At 51.0% G+C, this 22,031-nt stretch overlaps 1 protein-coding gene across 10 annotated transcripts in view; it reads right to left on the reverse strand.

Moving 5' to 3' along the window:
* FCSK (fucose kinase) overlaps positions 1 to 21,683 on the reverse strand; it is a 22,444-nt gene extending 761 nt beyond the window's left edge. The window contains exons 1-23 of one of the 10 annotated variants that reach the window (XM_053399403.1): positions 21,557 to 21,683; positions 19,559 to 19,677; positions 18,738 to 18,889; positions 18,247 to 18,297; positions 17,901 to 18,026; positions 17,636 to 17,708; positions 17,301 to 17,398; positions 16,601 to 16,681; positions 15,855 to 15,974; positions 12,786 to 12,960; positions 12,028 to 12,155; positions 11,436 to 11,537; positions 10,513 to 10,683; positions 10,191 to 10,261; positions 8,938 to 9,314; positions 8,124 to 8,334; positions 6,760 to 6,926; positions 6,027 to 6,254; positions 5,176 to 5,319; positions 4,050 to 4,169; positions 2,180 to 2,367; positions 1,412 to 1,511; positions 585 to 808 (exon numbers count right to left, since the gene is read on the reverse strand). In XM_053399403.1, coding sequence (XP_053255378.1) covers positions 585 to 808; positions 1,412 to 1,511; positions 2,180 to 2,367; positions 4,050 to 4,169; positions 5,176 to 5,319; positions 6,027 to 6,254; positions 6,760 to 6,926; positions 8,124 to 8,334; positions 8,938 to 9,314; positions 10,191 to 10,261; positions 10,513 to 10,683; positions 11,436 to 11,537; positions 12,028 to 12,155; positions 12,786 to 12,960; positions 15,855 to 15,974; positions 16,601 to 16,681; positions 17,301 to 17,398; positions 17,636 to 17,708; positions 17,901 to 18,026; positions 18,247 to 18,297; positions 18,738 to 18,889; positions 19,559 to 19,637 — 3,186 coding nt within the window. In that variant the 5' untranslated portion in view covers positions 19,638 to 19,677; positions 21,557 to 21,683. Of the gene's footprint in view, positions 1 to 584; positions 809 to 1,411; positions 1,512 to 2,179; positions 2,368 to 3,702; positions 3,771 to 4,049; positions 4,170 to 5,175; positions 5,320 to 6,026; positions 6,255 to 6,759; positions 6,927 to 8,123; positions 8,335 to 8,937; positions 9,315 to 10,190; positions 10,262 to 10,512; positions 10,684 to 11,435; positions 11,538 to 12,027; positions 12,156 to 12,785; positions 12,961 to 15,854; positions 15,975 to 16,600; positions 16,682 to 17,300; positions 17,399 to 17,635; positions 18,027 to 18,246; positions 18,354 to 18,737; positions 18,890 to 19,558; positions 19,678 to 20,352; positions 20,624 to 21,556 lie in introns of those variants that run through there. The other 9 variants (XM_053399402.1, XM_053399401.1, XM_053399404.1 and 6 more) reach the window with 9 other exon arrangements.
* Between the last annotated feature and the right edge of the window lie 348 nt (positions 21,684 to 22,031).

Raw genomic sequence — 22,031 nt, forward strand, 5'->3', positions numbered from 1 at the left:
CAGGGTGAGTGAAATCTTCACTACAAAATATTTAAGTCAGAATATTTTGTTCTGCAGCCTGGTGGAACTTCAACACTACAGGGGGGTCGACTGCCACTCCTGACCTGACATCAGGGCTATGTGCCCTGGAAGGTCACAGGCCAGTGCAGAGGCCAGTCTTCTCTTTGACCAGGAGGCTACATTCTAGCTCTGCAAAAATTCGGTTTCTACACACAGCCACATATCTCCATCTGACCAAGCAAAGAGGCATCATCACAACTGAAGAGCCCAGTCAAAGCACTCAAAGATTATGCCAAGCAGTGTTGGTGAGAAGTGCAGCCTGGGCAAGGGGTGTGGCCTAACCCTGGCCAGAATCTCAAGGGCCTGTTAGAGAGGCCTGGAGGGCCAAACTCAGCTCCCAAGTGTGAAGCTCCCCCTCCCTGCAACTACATGGTACCCACCCATCATCAATTTCCCCTCTGAATTTCCTTGGGAGAGAGTGTGCATTAACCTGTTCCTGGACCCCAAACCTGCAAAATGTGCCCTGCTGAAATTTCTTCAGGGAGACACCAATTGATAGGGACTTAGGAGCTGCCTCCACTCACCTCTGTTTCCATCAAGATCCTTTGCAAGGCCTCTTGGTTCCTGGGCTCTTTAGTTAAGACATAGAGAAAGCCACCTCCTCCAGCGCCAGCCATGCTCTGCCCATAGACATGAGGCTGGAGCACCTCCATCATGCGCCGGACAGCCAAAGGCTCACACCCAGGGGCCATATTCTTCTTCTGCAGCCAGTAATGATTCATACACTTGCCCAAGAGAGCCAGGTTGCCTGGGGTGAGGAGGAGGAGTTACAGGACACTCTGGCATTGAACGATTTGCCCATTTTAGAGCAAAGTTGCTAGGTCTCCTTTCCCTGTCAGATACAGCCAGACAGTGCTCTTGGCTCCAATCACATGGTGTGCATGTCAGCCTTCTTCCTTCTGGGGAAATCTGACACCAGGGCTGGGCTGCCCACCACAGAAGTGGGAAGATAGTAGCTCTGGCTGCTCTTCCCTGCTGCTTCTCTGTGGCTTTCAATCTAGCAAGAGGAGTGCTACAAGATCCAGCTAGATAGAATTGTTTTCCCCAAACCAGTGAGTGCTGACTGGGGCTGATGGGGCTTGCCCTCCAGATGTTTTGGACTACAGCAATTTGGGGAAGGCTAAAGCCCATGATGACATCTTAAAAGATGCCCCCCTCCCACTCCCATTGGCTGTTGCCTGGAGTAATTGCTCTGAAGCACACAAACACAACTACCCTAGTAGCTCCTGCAAAATGAGAGCCTGTTCAACATAGGAGGTGGTTTCTGTGCAAGGTGTTTTGAGCAGAGGCGCTGTAGCCTCTGCCCTGGGAAATGAGCTGTACAAGATGCCCAAGGAACAAACTGCAGTACCTTGCTGAAGGGCCTGGGCACACTCCTCTGCGTTGTTCACCAGTGCGCTGGCATTCTGCACAATGGTGGGTAGCCGGGCATACCAGTTCCTTAGAACATCCTGAAAGAAAAGGAAGCAATTAAAAGTTGTCTCCGTTTCTGGTGCTCAAGAGTGCTTAGAGGGAGAAAGGCTTAGCAAATTCCTCCTCTACAACCACCCTCCTGCACCTTGGGGAAAGTACCAGTGTAAAAATACTCTTTTTAACTTTGTGTTTTAATTGAGAGCCATCCTGGTGGCATTGGTTAGAACGCTGGACTAGAACCTGGGAGACCAGGGTTCAAATCCCCACATGACCATGAAACTCACTGAGTGACCTTGGGGGCCAGTCAGTGCCTCTCAGTCTAACCTACATCACAGGGTTGTTAATGGAGATTAAATTGAGAAGGGAGAGAACCATGTTGGCCACCTCAAGCTCCTTGGAGGAAAAGGTGGGATATAATTGAAATAAATAATAAAATAAATTGCATTTTACGTGACCCTAGGACCTTAGGTTTATTACCTTCGGGAGGGTAATAAAACAATAAGAAAAGTGTTAATAAGAATACATGCAACCCTACCAGGTGAGTGATCCTACCTGTGTAGACCAAAACTCAAGGATGAAATGCATCATGCCAACAGCACAGGGAGAAAGGTACGCCTGTTGTAGGACAGGTACAACTCTCTGCTCTAAGGTACGTCAGAGCTGTGGACCTCAGGCCACGACTGGCACCTCCAAGCACCTTCCGTACCTGGAGCAGGTTTCGGGCCAGGCGGGTCTTGCCCGTGTACAGCAGGAGCAGGTGCTCATTCAGGGTGTGTATGAAGCCCTCTGGGACGGTGATTTGCTCCACTTCTACCTTTAGTGGGAGCTGAGGCTTTGAACGCCCGATCTTGAGGCCTGGCACCAGCCCACCCACTTGGTCCTGCCACCCTCCACCTGTAAGGAACAAGAACAAGTGTTGAGGAAGAGATCCTGCTTGTTTACCAGTTGCCAGGTGAATCTCTTGTGGGAGGCAGGAGGGGTCCAATGGAGAGAAGACTTATCTATAGTTGGGAGCCCTCTTCCTTTCTGAAGCTGACGTAGGAAAGGACAGAAGGACCTTGTTTTGGTTTAATTTGGTTTCAAATATTACACCATGTTTTTATAGTTTAAAAATGTATAATCAGACATGATAAAGCATGGGGTAGAATTCACATTATTAACATCACTTGAAGTCCTTTTATTTGTCCAGGCCTGCAGAATGATAATGGCCATTTAATTATTGTATTTTGCTGATGGCTTTATCCTGTTCTATGTTGTAAGCTATCCTGGGCACCCTTTGAGTAGGAACCGTGCCATGGAGAGGGGTTAATCAAAAGTGATTTTCCCCGTCAGATTGAGCACCTTTCCATGATGTCTCATCCTCAACAATATTAGGAAGTAGGTGTGAGAAGCAGAATACCAAAAATAGATCCTTGCTTCAGCCAATATAGATACACCCACATCGGTTTATCCGCATGTGAATGCTCTGCCCCAGTGGCAAAGCAGCCCTGAATGTAATTATCAAAAGAAAATGACACTGAGAACCGGTAAAGACCCTCCTCCTATGCATCCCATTGCATATCTAAGAGATGCAAATGAGGATCCCCCTGCCATCAACCTAGCCCTTCCCTTTGGCCTGAAAGGGCTGCTCTGCCTTCACCCTCACTCTCATGCACCCCACCCACTGCCTTTCCCTCTTTGACCTAGAACCCTGTTTGCTTCTAATCGCTTTTGGCTCCTCTCCACCCCTGGGCACAGGCCCAGATCACAACCCTGAAAAGCTGCCTCTGAAAAACTCTTTCTTTGCACAATAATCCTTTCATCACGAGGCTAGTTCTCCTGTCTTCCTAACAAGTCTGGGTCAGGCTGTTGGTGGGGGCTCTGCCTTTTATTATGCACATTCCTTCAGGGCAAAGTCAAAAACACAACCAAAGGGCAGAAGCTACTGGACTGGCCCAGTTGCTTGGAAGGCACCAGAATCCAGACTGGTGTAAGACCTGTTTATGTGTTACTCAAGTGGAGGGCAAAAGTCTGCAAAGCAAGGAGGACATCACTGACTTAGCTGCTTGGCAGAAGGGCAGGATATGACATTTTAAAAGGAGCAGCATAGAAGGAATAAAAACATTCATCCAATGAAACATACAGACATGGGAATCAGACGTGGCCAGGACTGTGGAGAAGAGGGAGCAGTTTTGTGCAAGTGACAGAAACACCCCAAAATATCTTCTGGAGGAAAACAGCCAACAGCACCTTTGAAATCACAGCAGTCAAATGAACTGGAGAGATTTCAGCCAAGTCTTGATCACAGAATTGTAGAGCTGGAAGGGACCACGAGGGTAATCTCATTCAACCCCCTGCAATTCAGGAATCTTTTGCCCAACATGGGGCTCAAATACACAGCCCTGAGATTAAGAGTGTCATGCTGTACCGACTGAGCTACCAAGACAGATGAAGAAATGCCTTCAAGGCCCTGCTAATGCTATATTTGAGGCTAACTTCAAGAAAAGGAGGACGAGATGGCACTGAGTTAGACGTCTCCCTTTCTGCGGATTTTTTGTTTCTTTGGCATGTGCAGCAGAACAAATAAAAGGTCTTACCTGTGGTGAGAACCTGCTCCAAATGCAGCACGGTGTGGATGAGGGACTCAACGCTGGTGGAGTGCCCAGATGCCTGGTATAAAGAAGCCATCACAGCCCCCGCCAGGATGCTGCTGGTGCCTATAGGAGAGAGCAAGTGAGCACAACATGGCTAGTGGGGTGTGTGTGTGTGGAGGCTTACCAGTTTTTTTCTTTGTCACTGGAGCCCTATGCCACCCTTTGGATTCCACAGCACCAGACCAGAACCTTGTCATGAGAAGGCCCAGACTAGGTCAGACCAAAGGCCTCTCTGGCCACGTAGATGCCTCTGAGAAGCCCTACAACAGCCATCTCCAGCTGTTGCTCCCTGGTAGCTGGTACTAGTCAATGGCAGAGTGCCTGGAAACTGGAGGTTCCATACACCTAACATCTCATATTCCATTTCTATTTCTGTTCTTCTGCATCCGAAAGAGCAACAGTGGTAAATGAGGGAGGTATTGGAAAACTCAAGGGAAGGAGCACAAGGTCTGCAGAAGTATATAAAAACCACAACACACACGTAACTAGCTGTAAAGTAACATAACATGATATGTAATAAAACTGTAATTTTAATCATATCAAAAAGCAATGCATCATATCTTCTATATATATTGGAATAGTCCAAGGATTGTCAAGTCCAAAAATTACAATGCAGTTCCTGATGGCAATGAAATGGCATTGCCAACAGGAACTGCATTGTAATCTTTGGACTTGACAATCCTTGGACTTTACGATACCAATATATATAGAAGATAAGATATGTTGCCATCAGGAACTGTGCTTTTTGATATGACAATTAAAATTACAGTTTTATTACATATCACGTTATGTTACTTTACAGCTAGTTACATGAGTGTTGTGTTCAAAAGGTGGTTCACGTAATGAAGCAATAGTGGTGTTTGTTGAAGTATATAAAAAAGCACTGAAGTTGAATGGAGGAAAGGAAAGAGAGGTGGATGGGGTTCTCATCTCATGCCTTTGGGGCAGGGCAGGATACACGAGGCCCCTCTAACATCAACAAGAGAAATGCTGCCAGAGTGGACCTGAGGTCTTTGCTAGGTCCCCTTGAGCAATGCCAGGCATGCACGTAGAGAGGCTGGAGGCATACCCAGTCCTGATCCGTGAGGAAGACGTGACCAGGTGCGGAGTTCAAAGCCACCTCCAAAGTGTTCCATCAGTTGCTCCCGCAAGGAATTCTGAGAAGCAAGGTCCACAATGTGGGTGCAAATCAAGGCTGCTTTCAACAAAGCTCCTAAGAAGAAGAAAAAAGATGGGGGTGGAAGCCAGGATAGCCCCTTTCTGGCCCCCAGTGGAAAGAAAATGAGACCTGGACTCAGGAAGAGGCTGGCGGGGTTGCAGTTAGGATCTGAACTTGGGAGTGGGAATGCAGTGAAGCCTAACAGGCCATGGTGGGGAGATCAGGCAGGGGAGCCACTTCAAAATTCAGCAGGAGTGACGCTGGAGGGCAGGCACAATTCACAGCAAAAGTCAAGATGGCATTGCAGAGAAACAGGCCTCATTCGAAAGCATTGTGATCTAGCAGGTGAGTAGCTGGTCCTGAGGCCCATTAAAAGAGGAGCAAGAGGCTGGCTACTCTCAGGCCTCCGACAGACATGTGAAAACAAAAGGCACATTTTATAGCAGATGCAACTCTGCCTAGAATCATAGGAAGCTGCCTTATAACAAGTCTAACCTTGGGTCCATTTAGCTCAGTATTGTCTACACTGACAGGCAGCAGTTCTCCAGGATTTCAGGCAGTCCAACCTAGAGATGCTGCCGGGGATTGAACCAGGAACCTTCTGCGTGCAAAGCAGCTATTCTACCACTGAGCTACAGCCCAGCCAGTACAGGGCTCCCTACTGCCACCTGATAAGTCTCTCACAGGGTCTCCTCCCAGCAAGCAAGGAAGCTGCCTTGGTACAGTTGCTCCCTTCCCGCTCCAGGAAAAGGGGCTCTTACCGGGTGCGTGAGGCTGGCAGTAATCCCGCAGGTCTTCCAGGTCTCTGCAGACCAGCTCCACCACCATCTCTCCCTCCAGCCTCCCACTGCGGCTAATGAGCCGCAGTTCTGGCTCGGCAATGCGCCGGGCCTGTGCACCAATGGGCCTGTGCCCATCCACCAGGACGGCCAGGTCCACCACTGCGCCTCCATGTTCATATGTGATGGGAGGGGTGTCGCTCCAGCCACCTGCAAAAATTAGCCCAAAGGGGGTCACATAAGAAACTGCACAGCCTCCTGCCCAACCACCCACCCAAGCCCATAACCAAAGAGAGGGACTCTCCCCAGGAGACCTTGCAATGCTGCAAAGGATGCTGGGTGCTGCTTGCACCCAACTCATCCTCTGTGCCCTTGCATGAGACTCTGCACATCATGCTTCTGCTCCTCAGTGAGCCCAGGGCTTGCTTCTGCCTTGCAGGAGATGGATTCCCCGGCACTCAAGGCAGGAGCCAAACGTCACTCACAGCCCCTTCCCTATCAAATCCCCCCTGCACTGTCCTGCACAAGCTCCCTCCCTCCAGTCAAGACCACACTGAGTCATGTTCTGTGGAGCAGAAGGACAAGGGCCCCTGCCAAGCCTCACCAGGCTTGCCAGCTTGGCCCTCTGGGCACGGCACCTGGAGTCAAAAGAGGCAAGCGGCTACCTGGCTCCAGAAAGGGCAACTTGACAAGCTCAGGCCCAGAAGCCACTTACCAGAGAGGTCTATTCTGGCTGGGCAGGCCGCTCTCAGCCAGCGGCCCATGGGAGGCAGCGTGGCCAGCCTGAGGCTGATGAACTGGCAGGAGGACATCACAGCCTGGCGGATGAGGATCTGCTCGGCACCCTCATAGTGTCGAGCAGCGCGGACAAGGAGGACAGGCCTGCAAGGAAGGAGAAAAGGGAGTCTCTGGTTGCTTGGGCTGCTTCTGCCAACAGCCTTCTCCAACTGGGTGCCCTGCAGTGGTCCAATACTTCCATCAGCATGAGATGCTGTGAGTCAGCATGGTCATAGATTATGCAAGGACTGATGAGAGCTGTAGTCCTAGGCTGGCGAAGGCTGCTTGATTGGCCAAGTGCTTTTCCGTCTCAGTTGTGTTTGCCCACACAGAGGCCATCCTGAAGGAAACTCTCCTTCCCATTTTTTCAGTGGGGAGAGTTCCACTCAGAGGCATTCCAGCACAGAGGCAGCTCTTTCATGCAGGCCCCCAGATTCTTCTCCCGTCCTCTGTCTGCCACCACAGGCTTGCTCTGGAGGGCCACTTGTGAGCCTCTGTCCCTTACACAACTCCAAAGGCCCCCACGGGCCCAGGCATCTACTCTGCAATACTCCATGGACATCAGAAGCAGAATCAAAACCTTGGTCTATGTAGCCCAGTCTCTGACTGGCAGCGGCTCTCCAGCACCTTGGCGGAGGAGGGTCCCTCCCACACATGCAGTGTTTTGTTTGTATGCCCCCTTTCCATAGTTAAAACCATGCTCAAGGCAGCTTACAACATGAAAAACATAATTAGAAATATAACAAAAATAGCCATAAACAATAAATAAAACACATCAGAAGCTGCACAACCAATTTAACAATTCCCACATTAAATCATAACAAGATATAAAAATAAATATACATAAAATTATTATCAATACCAGTAACAACTGCCACCGCCCCCCAACAACATCCCAGCCCAAGAGCCTGTTCAAGAGCCCCAGCTTTTGTAGCTGGAGTCAGTCAGGGACATGCCCAACCAGGCCAGGTGGAAAAAGGCCTCCCATCACCTGATGCCAGGATTTGAACTTGGCTCAGGTGCTTTGCCACTGCACACCTGCCCTTCCCCTGGGGCCTCGGAAGACAAGGCCAGCCCACCTAGAGTAGCTGAAAGGGGGGCACATTGAGCATGTTCCTTCCCTCCATGCTCCCAGTGAGTGCAGGAAACAGCATGACCTTGAGCAGTGATGGCAAGGTGTTCCTGGTCATGTGCAGACTGAGCTTTGCACAGAGAACTTGCCTTTGCCAGGCAGATGGATAGGTGGAGCCAGCGGGAATACAGCTTTATCACTACACACACACAAACACAAACTTGCAGTACCTGTCCAGCCACTTCTTCCTCTCCTTGGCCAGCTCCTTGACACCCTCAGGGATGTCCCCCTTCTCAAGGTGCTGGAAGGCCTGGGCCCAAGCTGCGTTGGCTGCCGGGCCGCTCCGTAAGCCCCCTTCCCCTTTGGCCAGGCAGCCCAGGAGGTCAGCAATGCAAGCCAGGGATCGAGCAGCAACGCCAGGGTCTCTGGCCATGGAGGCAACTAGGAGGCAAACAAGAAGTGGCCTCAGAGCCTGAAAAGTGGCTCCTTGGCTTGAAACTGGGCTGGTCCTGGGAATGGCTACACCTAGGAACATTGGGAGGTTTTAATGGATGTCAAAATGGTCTGCAAGAACTCCCCAGAGCCAGTGTTCCATGGGAGGGCTGGAAGGAACCGTCTCCACAAAGCCTGCATGGATTCACAACGCAAGTGTCCCTGGAGCCAGGAAGAGTGGAGGGGAAAGAACCCTTTCTAGGAAGACCTTCGCCCACATGGGCAAGACCAGTCTGCCATCTTTGAAAACTGCCAGGCTGGGCAATGGCAGAGCTGCTCACTGAGGCACTGGTGGGTGGAGTTGCCAGACTCCCAGGGAACTCTGGGAATAGCTGAAGCAGAGGTGCCCATTTCCCCAGACTGGGGGAAAGGCAATCCAGCGGCAGCCAAAAGGAACCAAGGTGGAATTCTCACCTAGCCGTTGGCAGGCATTGAGTAGGAGCCCCCTACTTCCTTCCTTCCTTCCACTCCCATATATAGGCACCCTGCAATTAAAGGGGCAAAATGCTGCCCCAGACACACAAACACACACACCCTGCCAGTATGTCTCACCTTCGTCCAGTGTCTCCAGCATGGCCTTGTGGTAGCCCTCCAGGGCTGTGGAACGGATCAGCGGTAGGAGGCTGCAGTTGCTGTGCTCCATCAGGACCCTCTTGGTCTTGCTCTGGGCCTGCAAGAAGAAGGTGGCCCTGCGGGCAGCCAGCTCAGCTTCCTGATCCAGGCTCCCCTTCAGCTCCTCCCAGGACATACGCCAGGAAGTCCGCCAGCGCTGCAGCTGCTCAGCCCCTGGAGGAGAAAGAGGGGAGCCCAAGAGCCAGAGGACGTCCCCAACTCCCAGGGGCTCGGAGGCATGCAGCACGGGGAACAGGCGGGCATTCAGCAGGCAGCGGCGGCTGGAAGGGGTGTCTGGGCTCCAAAGGTCGTGACTCCTGGGCAGGGCAGGGATGGTGGCACGTCAGTCACTATCACCCAGCCAAGCATGGAAAAGCAGCCTCAACCCCACAAGGAAGGAAGGTGGCAGCCCCCAGCCAGCCCTCCCGGCTACAAGGCCACAAACCAGTAAAGTCCCCCACTGCAAATGATGAACAAAAAGGCTGCTTTGTCCCTCATTTTTAACGGGACTGTAAGGATCAAAAATCCAAACTTGCAACACAGATTGTACATTGAATATGAAATACACCCTGAAAGTGTCTCTTGAATGAGTATCAGTTGCACAAATTGAAATCTTGTCTTAATTAGTTAATGATGAGCCCCAGCACCTAGAGCTTGTGTCCAAGGAGGCATTTTTAATTTATACAGGTAAAGGTAAAGGGACCCCTGACAATTAAGTCCAGTCATGAACGACTCTGGGGTTGCAGCGCTCATCTCGCTTTAAAGGCCACAGGAGGCGGCGTTTTTCCACTTCCACAGACAAATTTTCCGGGTCATGTGGCCAGCATGACTAAGCTGCTTCTGGCAGAACCAGAGCAGGGCATGAAAATGCTGTTTACCCTTCCCGCCGGAGCAGTACCTATTTATCTACTTGCACTGTGTGCTTTCGAACTGCTAGGTTGGCAGGAGCTGGGACTGAACAATGGGAACTCACCCCATTGCTGGGATTCTAACTGCCGACCTTTCGATCGGCAAGTCCAAGCAGCACAGTGGTTTGTGTTATACTTTTCATACACTGTTCAGGGGCAATTGTAGATAAGCAGAACATAAATAAAATAAATGGAGGCAGAGCAGCAGCTCCACAGCACAGGGTGGGGGTGGGGTGGCTGATGTGTGGGGCCCTCAAGAGAATGGGCTGGGACCTGCACACGTACCGTATTCCAGTGCGGAGGAAAAACTCACTCCAGGGCCTGTTCAGGTAGGTGCCGCCTTCTTCTGCCACGCTCTAAAGAGAGAAGAGGGCAGGTGTGAGCATCTCAGAGAAGGAGGAATAACCAAGAGAACAGAGGCGGGGTGGGATGGGGCAGATAGTTCTGGGGTTCTTGAGGTCACCTGCCTCAAGACAAACTGCCGCCCCCAGCTCTCTGAAGGAAGCAGCAGAGTTGCTGTGGGGAGTGGGATCCCCAGAGACTTGCAAGATGCCTCAAACCTGTACAGGCTCCTTCCCACCAAGCCAAGCAGACTCCTGTTACACACCTGCCAGTCATCACGATGCCCACTCAGGGTGAAGACCTTGCAAGGGATCCCTCTCAGCCTGACAGTGTGTCCCTGGACAACCACATCCCGAAGCAGGTAGCTCCTGAAGGCCACGGAGGATGCCACGTCCAGCCCAGTGAGGAGGCAGCCAGTGTGGATCTCCAAAGGACCCTGGAGAAAAAGACCAAGGGGACTTGGGCATTTGTAACACACACTCAGCTCTCCTGCCACTGCAGAGAGTCCACATGGGGCTTGTTCTTTGGGTCTCTGAGTTGGCAGGACAGCTGGGAGAGAGGGGAGACTGTTTGCCCACTGCCCCAGGGCAAAGCCCACCCAGAGAAAGCAGGCCTGAGATCCTGGCTCAAGGTTGCTGCAGCCAAGTCACCCTGTCTGCCTGAGTGTCAGGCAACTAGCTGGCTGGGGAGAATTGAACTCTCAAAGCAAATGAGGGTAGGCAAAACACCAGCAGCTCTGGCTCCCTGCAGCCTGTTTACAGCATTTCTGCCCCCCTCCTTCCCTCCAAGGAGCTCAAGGTGATGGATGTGGTTCTCCACCCCTTCAGTTTATCCTCAGAGCAGCCCACTCAGGTAGGTCTGGTTGAGAGGCCGTGACTGGGCCAAGGCCACCCAGTGAGCTTCAGGGCTGAGTGGGAGATTCAAACCCCGGTCTCCCAGGTCCTAGTTCAACCCTCTTAACCCCTACACCACACTGAACCTTGGGTCCTTGTCCTCCTCATATCATCTCCTGCCCTGGGCCTGATGCTGCCAAACCTCAAGGCTTGGCCTAAATACCAGCTCTGGGATTGGTTCTTGCTCCAAATCCACCAAAGATGGCCCTGGGTCACCAGAGAGAGAACTTCTGGGGCTCAGCAGAGAACAAGGGCAGTTGCCAAACTTCTTACTCCCATCCCCAGCATGGCCCACCTTCAAGCGGCAGTGCTGGATCACGCTCCCAGGCCCCACTTTCACTGCTCCCTCCAAGAGGCTGTTGGTGACAGAGCAGCCCTCAGCCAGCAGCTGAGGCTCCTGCATGGGAAGAAAGAGGAGGAGGGGTCATGGTGAGGCAGGGAAGTCCAGGCAGTCTTGGCAGACTCTGCCTACATAAGCTGCTAGTCCTTATGGGTGGGGAGCAAAACATGCAATCAAGTGGGGCAGCATCAGGTCAAATGCAAGGACCCAGAGCAGAGCTTAGCAGAAGGAACTGCCCCATAGCAGCTCTTTGCCCCTTCCCCTTTGGCAACAGCTGCTCCTTCTGTCCTCAGTTTGTGCCCACACCTTCTAAACTACAAGAAAACCAGAATTTTGGAATCTTAATTGTGGAAAGTTGTCTCATCAGCAGAATGCACATAGACTTCAGCCTCACTCAGTTGCATATCACACCTGCTGCCCCACCCTGCCAAGCACACACATAACTGTGCTGCAGAGAAGGGCTGCTGGGGTGGCGTGAGGGACCCTCCCACCAAAACAAGGCACTCAAGAGCCTCTGAGGCATCCCCCAACCAGGGGAGGTACTCACAGCCACATGGGAATGTGCCACTTTGCGGAAGGATCTGCTGCGGGCATTGCCTGGGTGGGGTGTGAGGTGGCGGATGTGGTCGCTGGCAGACATGGTCATGTAGTCATAGCAACCCTCAGGGATGTACACTGTGAAGAGGGAGGAGCCAGAGGCCACAATTGGCACCTCAGAGGGTATCCCACACCAACAAGGCCTCCTAAGGCCTCAGGAAGGAAGGTCAAAAGAGGGAAGCCAGAAACGCGTTATGTAGCCAGCTCAAGTCCTGCACAGAGTAGACCCACTGAAATCAATGGACACAGCTGACTCTGGTGTGCTCTGAGTAGAACTTAGCTGCCTATACAAGCCAATGTGTTTTGTCTGCCCCAAGGCTCAGGATGGCAGCCCCTCTCCTGCCTCCTGCCACAGGAAAACAGCCTCCCACCACTACAGAGCAGGAGATGGAGAGATATGCAAGCTTGTTTCCCTGGAGGCAGATATAGGGATTTTGTGTGCAGTGAGCCCCTTGCCTCCCCGCTGGATACCCTTGCCCACACCCTAGGACAGAAAGCGATGCGCTGCCCCAGAAAACCAGCATCGCCAAATGGTGAAAGGGAGGCCGATTTCACCAACCAGATGTTTTTGACAACTCGCATCAGCCCCAGCATTGTATAGCTGTGCTAGCTACAGCTGATGAGTCAAAGTTCAAAACATCTTGAGAGCACCAAGCATCAGGCTGGAGAGACTGGCTGGCATTGGACGAGGCAAGTTCACAACCTCACCCATCGTGAGAGGCACAGCATGGAGAGCTTTCCACAGCACGGAGCGGGCACTTCTCTCTGACCCTGCCTCCTGGACATTGTCGCCGCTGCCCATCCCTGGTCTCTGACCCTTCACAAAGGCCTCTTCGCTGACTCCCTGGGCCATGCAGAGCAGGATGTCGAAGAAGAGAGAGAGCTGGCATGAGGGAAGAACAAGGAGGGGGCAAATGAGTCTTCTGGATAGGGAAACATCTGGCTCCACAAGGAGACACCCAAGCAAAGCATTTGCACATCATGACAAGTGGAGGGACAGTTTCCAAGCTGTGCAATGGACTGACTGGAAGAACAAATGGGGTGGGTAGGAGAGATTGAAGGAGCACTGTCTCAAGTTAAAAGCTGCCCAGAGGGGCTTGCGGGGATCTGCAAGGAAGCAGGCCTAAGAGCATAAGGAAAGCCTGCAGGATCAGGTCGGTGGACCATCTTGTCCAGCCTCCTGCTCTCACAGTGCCCAGCCAGATGCTTGGGAGAAACCCACAAGCAGGAACTGAGCACCAACAAACTTAAAGTAGCACGGGGACAGGCAAAGGAGGACACCTTCACCCCAGTGTGGCTCCCCTTTATCACATATAGAGGCCAAGAAGATAATGACCTATCCAACCCAACAACATATGAATCAATATGACTAATCTGACCCAACGACCCCATTCTCACGCATACAAGCAAATCACATTGCAATCAGCCGAGCTCTGATAAAGGACTGAAGCACATGATGCTGACACAAACACCCTGCACAAACATTACGAAACAGAAAATCATTATCCCTACCATCTCTCCCCGCCCCGTCTCTCTCTCTCCTCTCTCTTTTCTCCCAACTGCATAATACAGATGACAACAGTGTTTCATACCGAATGCAAACAAACTGTGGTAAAGACTCCTATGAATTGAAAGTGGAGACACTATATGTACTTTGTTTATTTGCTTGTTTGTTACACAAGAAAATCTTTAATAAAAAAACTTTTTAAAAAAAGAGCACATTTCTCTCTTGCGGTTTCTAGCAACTGGTATTCAGAGAGGTACTAACTCCGATGGTTGAGGCAGAGAATAGCCATCATGGCTAGTAGCGGAGGATCTCTGGGCTCAGACGAAAGCTCACTCACTGTTCCGCAAGGTGCAGATAGAGGGAAGCTGTGCAAGCTCCAGCGGTCTCTGTATTAGGGAGGTGTTATTTCCCCCCCCAAAAAAGGGTATTGCATACAGAAAAGGAGAGGAGAGAGAAAGGAAGGGGCTTCTCTAATTGCCCCCCCAAAAAACCCATTTATTATAGTTGTTAATGCCCATTGAGAGGTGAAATAGCTGCTTCAGGGGGAAACAGTTTTGCCAAAACACTGAATACTGTTTAGGCTACTTCCTCCTTGGCCAAAGGCAGCCTCACTTGTATAAGTTACAAGAAGAGGGAGGGAGGGAGGCCATTCCTCCACCACACAAACACACACACCTGCAAAAAGCTGCCAGGATTCAGGAGTAGAAAGAAATGATGGGGGAAGACCACAAGCAATTATTATTTCAGACTGCATCATGGCATAAATTCCATCGAATACAAGATGAAAGCAGAACAAGATGCAGACACAAATCTCTGAGAACAATAAGATCAGTTAAACAAACTCAGATCTTCCACACACACGCTAAAGAAAACATTTCATCAGGTACAAAATTGATCTTCCACAAATGGTAAGGTTACACCTCAGGGAAAGCCTTCCTCTAAACAAAAACGACTTCCATAAGCACTTAAATGTCATCTTAGGGGGTGCCTGACTGTTTTTGGTTGGGAATTGATTCCACAGAGCTTATGCTGCAATACTAAAAGCCTGGTTTCTAATGCAGGCTAAGGACACCTCTGGGGCTAGCAGCCCTGTTCAGGGAAGTTTTTAATATGTGACATTTTAGTGTATCTTTCATCTTTGTTGGAAGCCGCCCAGAGTGGCTGGGGAAACCTAGCCAGATGGGCGGAGTACAAATAATAAATTATTATTATTATTATTATTATTATTATTATTATTATTATTATTACTACTACTACTACTACTACTACTCTGGGGCTGCAGTTGCAGGGCAGCCATCTATGGTGCAAGGCAGCTCTTTGACCCTTGAGATATGAAGAAAACGCTTTTGTGACAGATTATGCAATAAAGCCCTCTCGGGGTCAGATCATGATGTCCTTGGCAGCTTGAGGCATTCTTCCCGATGCCCAAGAAACCATCACTGCAATTGGAACGCTAAAGCCAGTCCAGCCTCAATGCCACCTGCCTCCTCATAGGGGAAGATGGGGAGCGGGCAACACAACTGCAGCTCTGTTGTAGCATATTTTGGTGCACATGGGCGTCCCAACATTTTGCAGCTGGAGCACTGAGCTTCCAAAACAACCCACCAGGAAAAGAGGTAACTCAAATGGAGGAGAATTCACCATGGAAGGAAAGCCTTGAAGGGCTTGCAAAGCTGCAATAGGACCTGAGAACACTAGCATGCTCACAATCCTCACAGCACTGCTTCCTGTAATAGCTGTTACTCTGAAGAAGTGGAGGGGGGAGCACATTCTCCCAACAACTCAATGCCGCAGTTGGAGAACAGGGGAAATGCTTTGCCCAGGAGATGTGCTAGGAGGTGGTGTTGGGGACATCCTCTGGATCACTTGCATTGACTGGAGGCAGCAGCCCATTCTGGGCCTGGGAAGACCCCAGTTGGTGCCCTCCAGATGCTGGCTGCAGATGGTGGGAGCTGTATTCCAAGAGGATGCCATGTCAGCTGCCCCCCAGCTTGACTTGGCAACTCTTAACACAATCTTCAAGAGCACTTTGACCTCAAACTCAGGTTGTACTGGCCTTTTGAAGACTGACTCAATGGGCCCAAAGCCCCACAGCTCACTCACCTGGCCTTCACCCTGCGACCATCCATTGTGGGGGTCTCTGGCCAGGTGCTTGCTGCCGGCCACTCGGGACTTCTCCCAGACCAGCTGCATTCACACCTGGGCAGATTCATCTGCAGCCACCCAGGTGAATTCCTCTTCCCTAACCTGCCTCTTCTTAAGGGCCTCACCTGGATGGCGGGGGCTCCTGAGTCCAGCCCCATGTAGGTGCAGGCATCAAGGGGTGGGATGACATGGGTGGCCAGAAGCTGCTCCGCTGCTTCAGAGGAGAAGAAGACAACCCCACACACCTGCAGGGGTAATAAGAAGCTCAGCTTTTCTAGGGTTTTCAGCCCTGCAGACTAGTGAGATTTCAAGAGTTTTAGGCAGATGGTTCTGCAGCAGGCTTGCCCTGCAACTGAGGGCTCACTCACACTTAATTTTTGCCCTGCACTTTCTAGCCACAGGTCTATGCTCTCCCCCCCCCCCCCCGATTTCCACAGGAAAACCTGTTCTTTGATGCAGAATCAGAATACATAGCAATTTGGGTTTCCACGGATTGCCATTTGTTCTGGTTCAGTCTACCTCTGAATACCAGATGATGGGGGAATAACAATGGGAATGTTGAAGTTTCACTCGGGTCCTGCTTGGGGGCTTCCTTTCTTCCTTTCCTTGGGGACATCTGCTTGGCTATGGTGAGAATGTTAGGTCGGCGAGGGGCATGGACAACCCCCAGGAAAATGACAGGAATGTTTCCAGCTTGTCCCTCCCATCAGCATGCAGCTCTAGGGAGTTCCAACAGCCTTCCCCGATGATTTATAGTGACTCATGTCTTGGAGACATCCAGAAACCCAACAGAGAATAGGATGCTGCACTAGATGGGTCTGATCTAGCTGCAGGGCTCTTCTTGTGACTCCAGCCCAGGCCCAGAACTCACCAGCGGGACCTTCCCGTCTGGCCCCACGCATTGCCGGAGTTGGTCTTCAGGGCTTTGGTAGAAGATGTCTTGCACCACCCCCTGGAGGGACAAGGATGAGCAGAGTTACCCCAAGGAGCGTCAACAGCTAATGCACTTGGGCAGCAATTATCTGTGAGGGGAGGGCCTAATGAGACACGGTGCTAATCACTTTGTTGGCTTTTTATTTTTTTATTTTTCTCTGAAATAGTAGTCCGGAGACTGAGGCTTTCACCCTTTGTCTCCTCCACAGTCCTGATCTGGGCTGCATCTGCCAAACCACATCTACAGTATCTGCCCTGGAAGGAAAGATACACAACTATGTCTTCTTACAGGACCCATGAAAGTAGTGGGGCAAGTGAGGAGAGGCATCTTCAGATGCTGCTGGGTTTGTAGCTCCCATCAGACCCCGCAAGCAGCATGGCTAATGGCCAGGGGAGATGGGAGTGGGAGTCTAGCAATGCCTGGAGGAAAGCAAGCAGCCCAGGAGAATGATGCCATCAAAGGAAAAAACACCCAAAAGAACTCTGGGCCTGAAACTTGTTGTCCATTACTTTTGGGAATTGTAGAGGCTTTCCAGCCCAAGTGCCAAAAGGGTCAGCCAGAATGCTCCTCTGCCTGTCCCAGGCAGGGAGTTAGAGGGGCAACTGGGTGGCTGCTGGAAGAGGCTTGGGCGAAGTACCTGAGTGTCAGCGAGGTAGACTCCATGCTGCCTGGCATAGGAGATGCTCCCAGGCACAGCAATGACTCTCACCCCCTGGAATCCATGCCAGTCGATCTCTGGGAAGGGAGGGGAGGCATCCAGCTTTACATCAGATTTGGCAAGTCTTGCCCATTGAGGAACACCCACCCACAACCTCCCAAAATAGAAATCAAAATTAAAGGAACACCTCAAAATGAATCAGGGGAGGGGAAAGAAATCACTTTTCAGCTATTCCTCAGGACGCAACCTCTTCCGGCTTGCAAAGAACCACCACTCTCTCCCAGCCAGTCCTTGAGGCCTCCCATACACCTCACCTGTCATGGTTGGGACTGTGAGAAGCATATCTGTGCTGGAAACCCAGACCCCTGGGGGGGAGCCTCTGCACACCTGGAAATGGAGGCAAGGAGGAGGAATCTGAGCCTGTAGGAGCAGGAGCAGCACCTCTGAGCCCCTGCAAGATGGTGGGGGTTGGCAGGGAGAGGAGGTGAGTGGAAGGCTTGCCCACAATCTCAGCAGGGCCAGGGCAAAGCCCACCAAGGCACTGAAACAGGAAGGCCTGCAAGGATCTGCCCCACTGACCTGGTGCATCAGGGTTGCAAGGAGGCTGTCCAGGTTGCAGGTGAGTGCCTCAGTGGGGGCCGCAGGCTCCTCCAGGGGGAGGCAGGTGAATGCTCGACTGCAGTCATCGAATAGGAAGTCCCGGCCCTGGCAAGAAGGAAAGCAGAATAGCAGAGCAGCAGAGGGAGCAGGCCAAAGGCACAGCCTCCAAGTACTTGGGCTGAGGATTAGGAGCAGGTCATCCCACCCAAGTCTCCTGCTGTGGAAGCTCTTATCCTTGGTGCCTGACTAGAAATAGGCACCGCCCTCTTGCTCTTCTGAGGATCGCACCCAAGCACGGTCAGTGCAGCCCCACCACAGAGCTCACCATGTGCAGAATGAGGATCCAGGCCTTTTGCAAGACATCAGATGTGACCACCTGGAAGGAACATCAGAGGGGGGTTTCTTAGATTAGGAAATACAATAGTCTGGAAACTGAGGGACGAAGGAGGATGCCATGAGCAGGGCAGAGGAAGCAGAAGGAGGCAGCCTGGGGTCAGGGATCCTAGGAGTCCATTCTAATTACTGCTTTCATAAATGTCTACATCTTCTATTAGTTTGATTTTTAAAAAATTAAAGAGAAATAAATAAATGTCATAAATGCATAGAGAAGGGGTGCTGGCACTTAGCTGGCCACTGTGAGAACAGGATGCTGGGCTAGGATGGGGCCTCGGCCTGATGCAGTGCTGTGATGGTACCAGGGCAGATATCACAACATTGCCCTCCCATACCTGCTCAGTCAATAGGTGCCCTTAGGCATGAGGGTGGGGGGATTCGGCTGGTGGAGGTCAGTTGGCACTTGTTTTCTCCCTTGCTCACCGTGTAGCCTGCTCGAGCGCTCAAGTGCTCAGCTGCCACCAGGAGTGCATTGAGAGTGGCTCCTCCACTGCCAACCTGGCCCTTGGGGTCTTCAACCGTGAGCAGGATGGGCTGTCGCCCCAAGGAGCCCCGATCCCTACGGATCTCCAGCTCTGGAAGCCAAATGAATAGAGACTCAGTTAGTAAACACAGGTCACAGCATAGAGAGGGAGAAGGAGGGAGGCCCCCTGCAGCTCGTGAGAAGCCCTGGAAGTAGGAGTGGAAGGGTCAGTGGCTCCCTGGTTGGTCCCAGCCTTTCCTGCATCCCTCAGCCCTGCCAGCCCTTGTCTGATGCTGGTCCAGCCACGCCTGCAGGTGGATTCCCAAATACTAAAAGGTTTCACGGTGACCGAGGACATTGCTTGGGCTTGCTTTTGGTTAGGCAACAGAATATTAAAAGCTAATAAGTAGCTGCTAAGCCTGCCACCTCCCCAAAGACATCAAATCTAGCCTAAAGGGCAAGAATAGCAGTTAAAGTATTGTCTAAGATCAACAAGATGTAGTCAGTGAAAAAATTAATACCATACTGCCAACTCATTTTTTAAAAAAACCACAGTGCTCTTCAACAAAATCATGAAAGCATAATGAAATTACAAAATCATAAAATAACTCTGGATTTTCAACAAAGGGTTGAGTGAGGTGGCCTACAAGCTCCATCCACTCCAACTTCATTGTTCAGAGTCCCACCCCACCCCCCTCATTTTTAATTCAGCTCCAGCCCTAACCTTGCCCTGCAACGTGTTGGCTTGGATCCCTGTGTGGACAGGAAGGCCTCCACTCACCTTTTTGGAAGGCAAAGACGCTGTCCTTGTGCTGACATGTCAAAACGATGACGGTCCAGTCCACCTCTCCTCCAGCCATGCGTTTAAAACAGGCCTCTCTGCTTTTTGAACTGCTGAGCCTGCAAATAAGGGAGCCACCTGCCAATCAAGCTCAGCTTAAAAGCCACTGATCTGAGTGACACAATTACACAAGTCCTGCCAAATCACAAGGTTGGACCCCTCCAGTATCTATTAGTGAACATGGAAAAGGGGGGGGGGTGGCATATGTCAGCCCAGCCATGCAGTTCTTGGGTCTACTGAAGAGCCAACATGATTTTTTTGTTGGACTACAACTCCTATCACCACTGAACACTGGGTCATTTTTGGCTATTGCTGATGGGAGATGGAGTCCAACAACTTCTGGGGGACACCATATGGGTGCAGTGGGTGAAGAGAACAGGGGAGCCAGTGTTCCAATTGCTGTCTGCTTATGAATCTTGCTGGCTGATGAATGTGGGCTACCTGCTGTCTCACTGGACTACTGCAAGTCCCTATGCTTGCCTGTAGGTAAACCTAAGTGGGTATAACTTCCCTAATGCATACATTGTGCTTTCCCACTTCCCTCCTCCTGCCCATGCAATTTCAAATATACATTGAATGCCCCTTGCGAGACAGGGGTGGGTAGGGCAGTGGCGGCTCTCCTCTGGTGCACTCTATAAACACCAGGAACATCATAGATGATGTTATATGTAAAAATAAATAATACAAAGGTTACTGCATAACACTAAAGGGCATTGCATTTATCACTCTCATACTTCACTCAAAAAGAGATTGATTCATGTTCACTTCCTCCTGGATAAAGTTTATTTATGCTGATAAAGTTTTTTGGTCTCAAAGTTCCCCAGAAGGCAAGGGATCCTTGATAGGTCTGTGGGGAGCTTTGGGTCTCTGGCTTTTGTGGTCACTTCCCACCATTCTGGCAGCAAAGCAGTTGTGAAGATCCTGCTCTTTCAGCGCTTTTGCGAAGCCCTCCCATCCCAAATGAGTTGTGCATCATTCCTTCTTTCACAAGCTGAACAAATTAAGCTGAATATATAAATATAAAACATGCAAAATTAGCATGATTTATACCGGCTGCAAAATTTGTTTTTCTCTAATGCCACTGAACATAGACACAAGTGTTTTAATCAGCACAGCCCGGCGTAAAAACAGTCCTGGGCATTAACTTGGGCAGGGAAAACAAAACAAATTGCGCCAGGACTACTTGGCATTGGCATCCTGCCCCCCTGCCCAAGTAGGTGACCCTATTTTGTACCACAGTGAAACAAAGAGTTTGTGGGAACTTGTCACAGCCCCCCTTCAAATATTTGCATTTTTGACAGGCATGCGTGCAGCCAACACCCAGTGCCAACAACAAGGCCTTCCTAATGGGCTCCCTGCCAACATCATCCCTGAAATTTTATCCTTTCCCAGTTCCATTGTTTAGAGGGGGGGAAACCCACCCCACAGTCTCACCCCAGAGGGCTCAGCATCTGAAGAATTCTTACTAAGCTTTTACATGTTTTACTTTTTTTGTCATTATTGTTACATTTCTATCCCATTACCTTTCCTACAAAGAGCTCATGGAGGCGTAGATGGTTCTCCCCTCACCTCCTCATTTTTATCCTCACCTCACATCAACCCTGTGAGGTAAGTTAAGCTGAGAGAGAGAGAGAGAGAGAGAGAGAGAGAGAGAGATACTGCCATGACTGAACGGAGTTTTGAACCCAGGTCTCCTAAGCCCTGGGAGGCCAGCACTACACACCACACGGCCATTCTTGAGGCTGCCCGTGGGGGGGGGGACATTCCCTCCCTCATAGGAGCCAGGCTTCCCCTCCACCCCTCGTGGGAAGGACTTTTCGGCCCTTTCACGGGGCTTCCTTCCTGAGGCCCACTTTGCAGGTAGCGAAGCTGCTGCAGACCGAAAGTGCATGACACGCTTACACGGGAGTAAGTCCCACGGGAGCCAAAACGACTTACTTCCGAGTAGACGTGCAGTAGAGCACGCAGAGGCTGCAAGCCCCTTAATAATATCGGATTAATCAGCCCCTCCTTAACACGCCACGACAACTTCCTCCTCTCGCACTGGCGCTTTAACTGAGCCCTCTTTCCCCTAGATCCCCACCCCACCCCGAGATTTGCACTCTGGGAAATATAGTCCATTCACTCACAAACAGGGGAAGGTCCATCTGCCCGTAGAACTACACTTTCCAGAAGGCGTTATGCTTCGAACAGAGAGGGCGGGCTGCTCTTCCTTCTTTAAAGGCGCAGGCCCTCCTTCGCTCACATGGGTGCCTCTTAACCAGCCCCTGCGGCGGCGGCGATAGCGATATTGCAGGATTTGAGTCAGCACCAACTTGCAATGCTAATTCCCTGGAAGTTTTATATGTGTGTGCTTGCGTTTGCGCGCACAGTGGTCCTATGCGCCTTATTTTGAAGGAAAGTCCCCTGAGTT

This window comes from Podarcis raffonei, chromosome 8 (assembly GCF_027172205.1).
Source record: "Podarcis raffonei isolate rPodRaf1 chromosome 8, rPodRaf1.pri, whole genome shotgun sequence".
In the NCBI taxonomy this organism is placed as follows: Eukaryota; Metazoa; Chordata; class Lepidosauria; order Squamata; family Lacertidae; genus Podarcis; species Podarcis raffonei.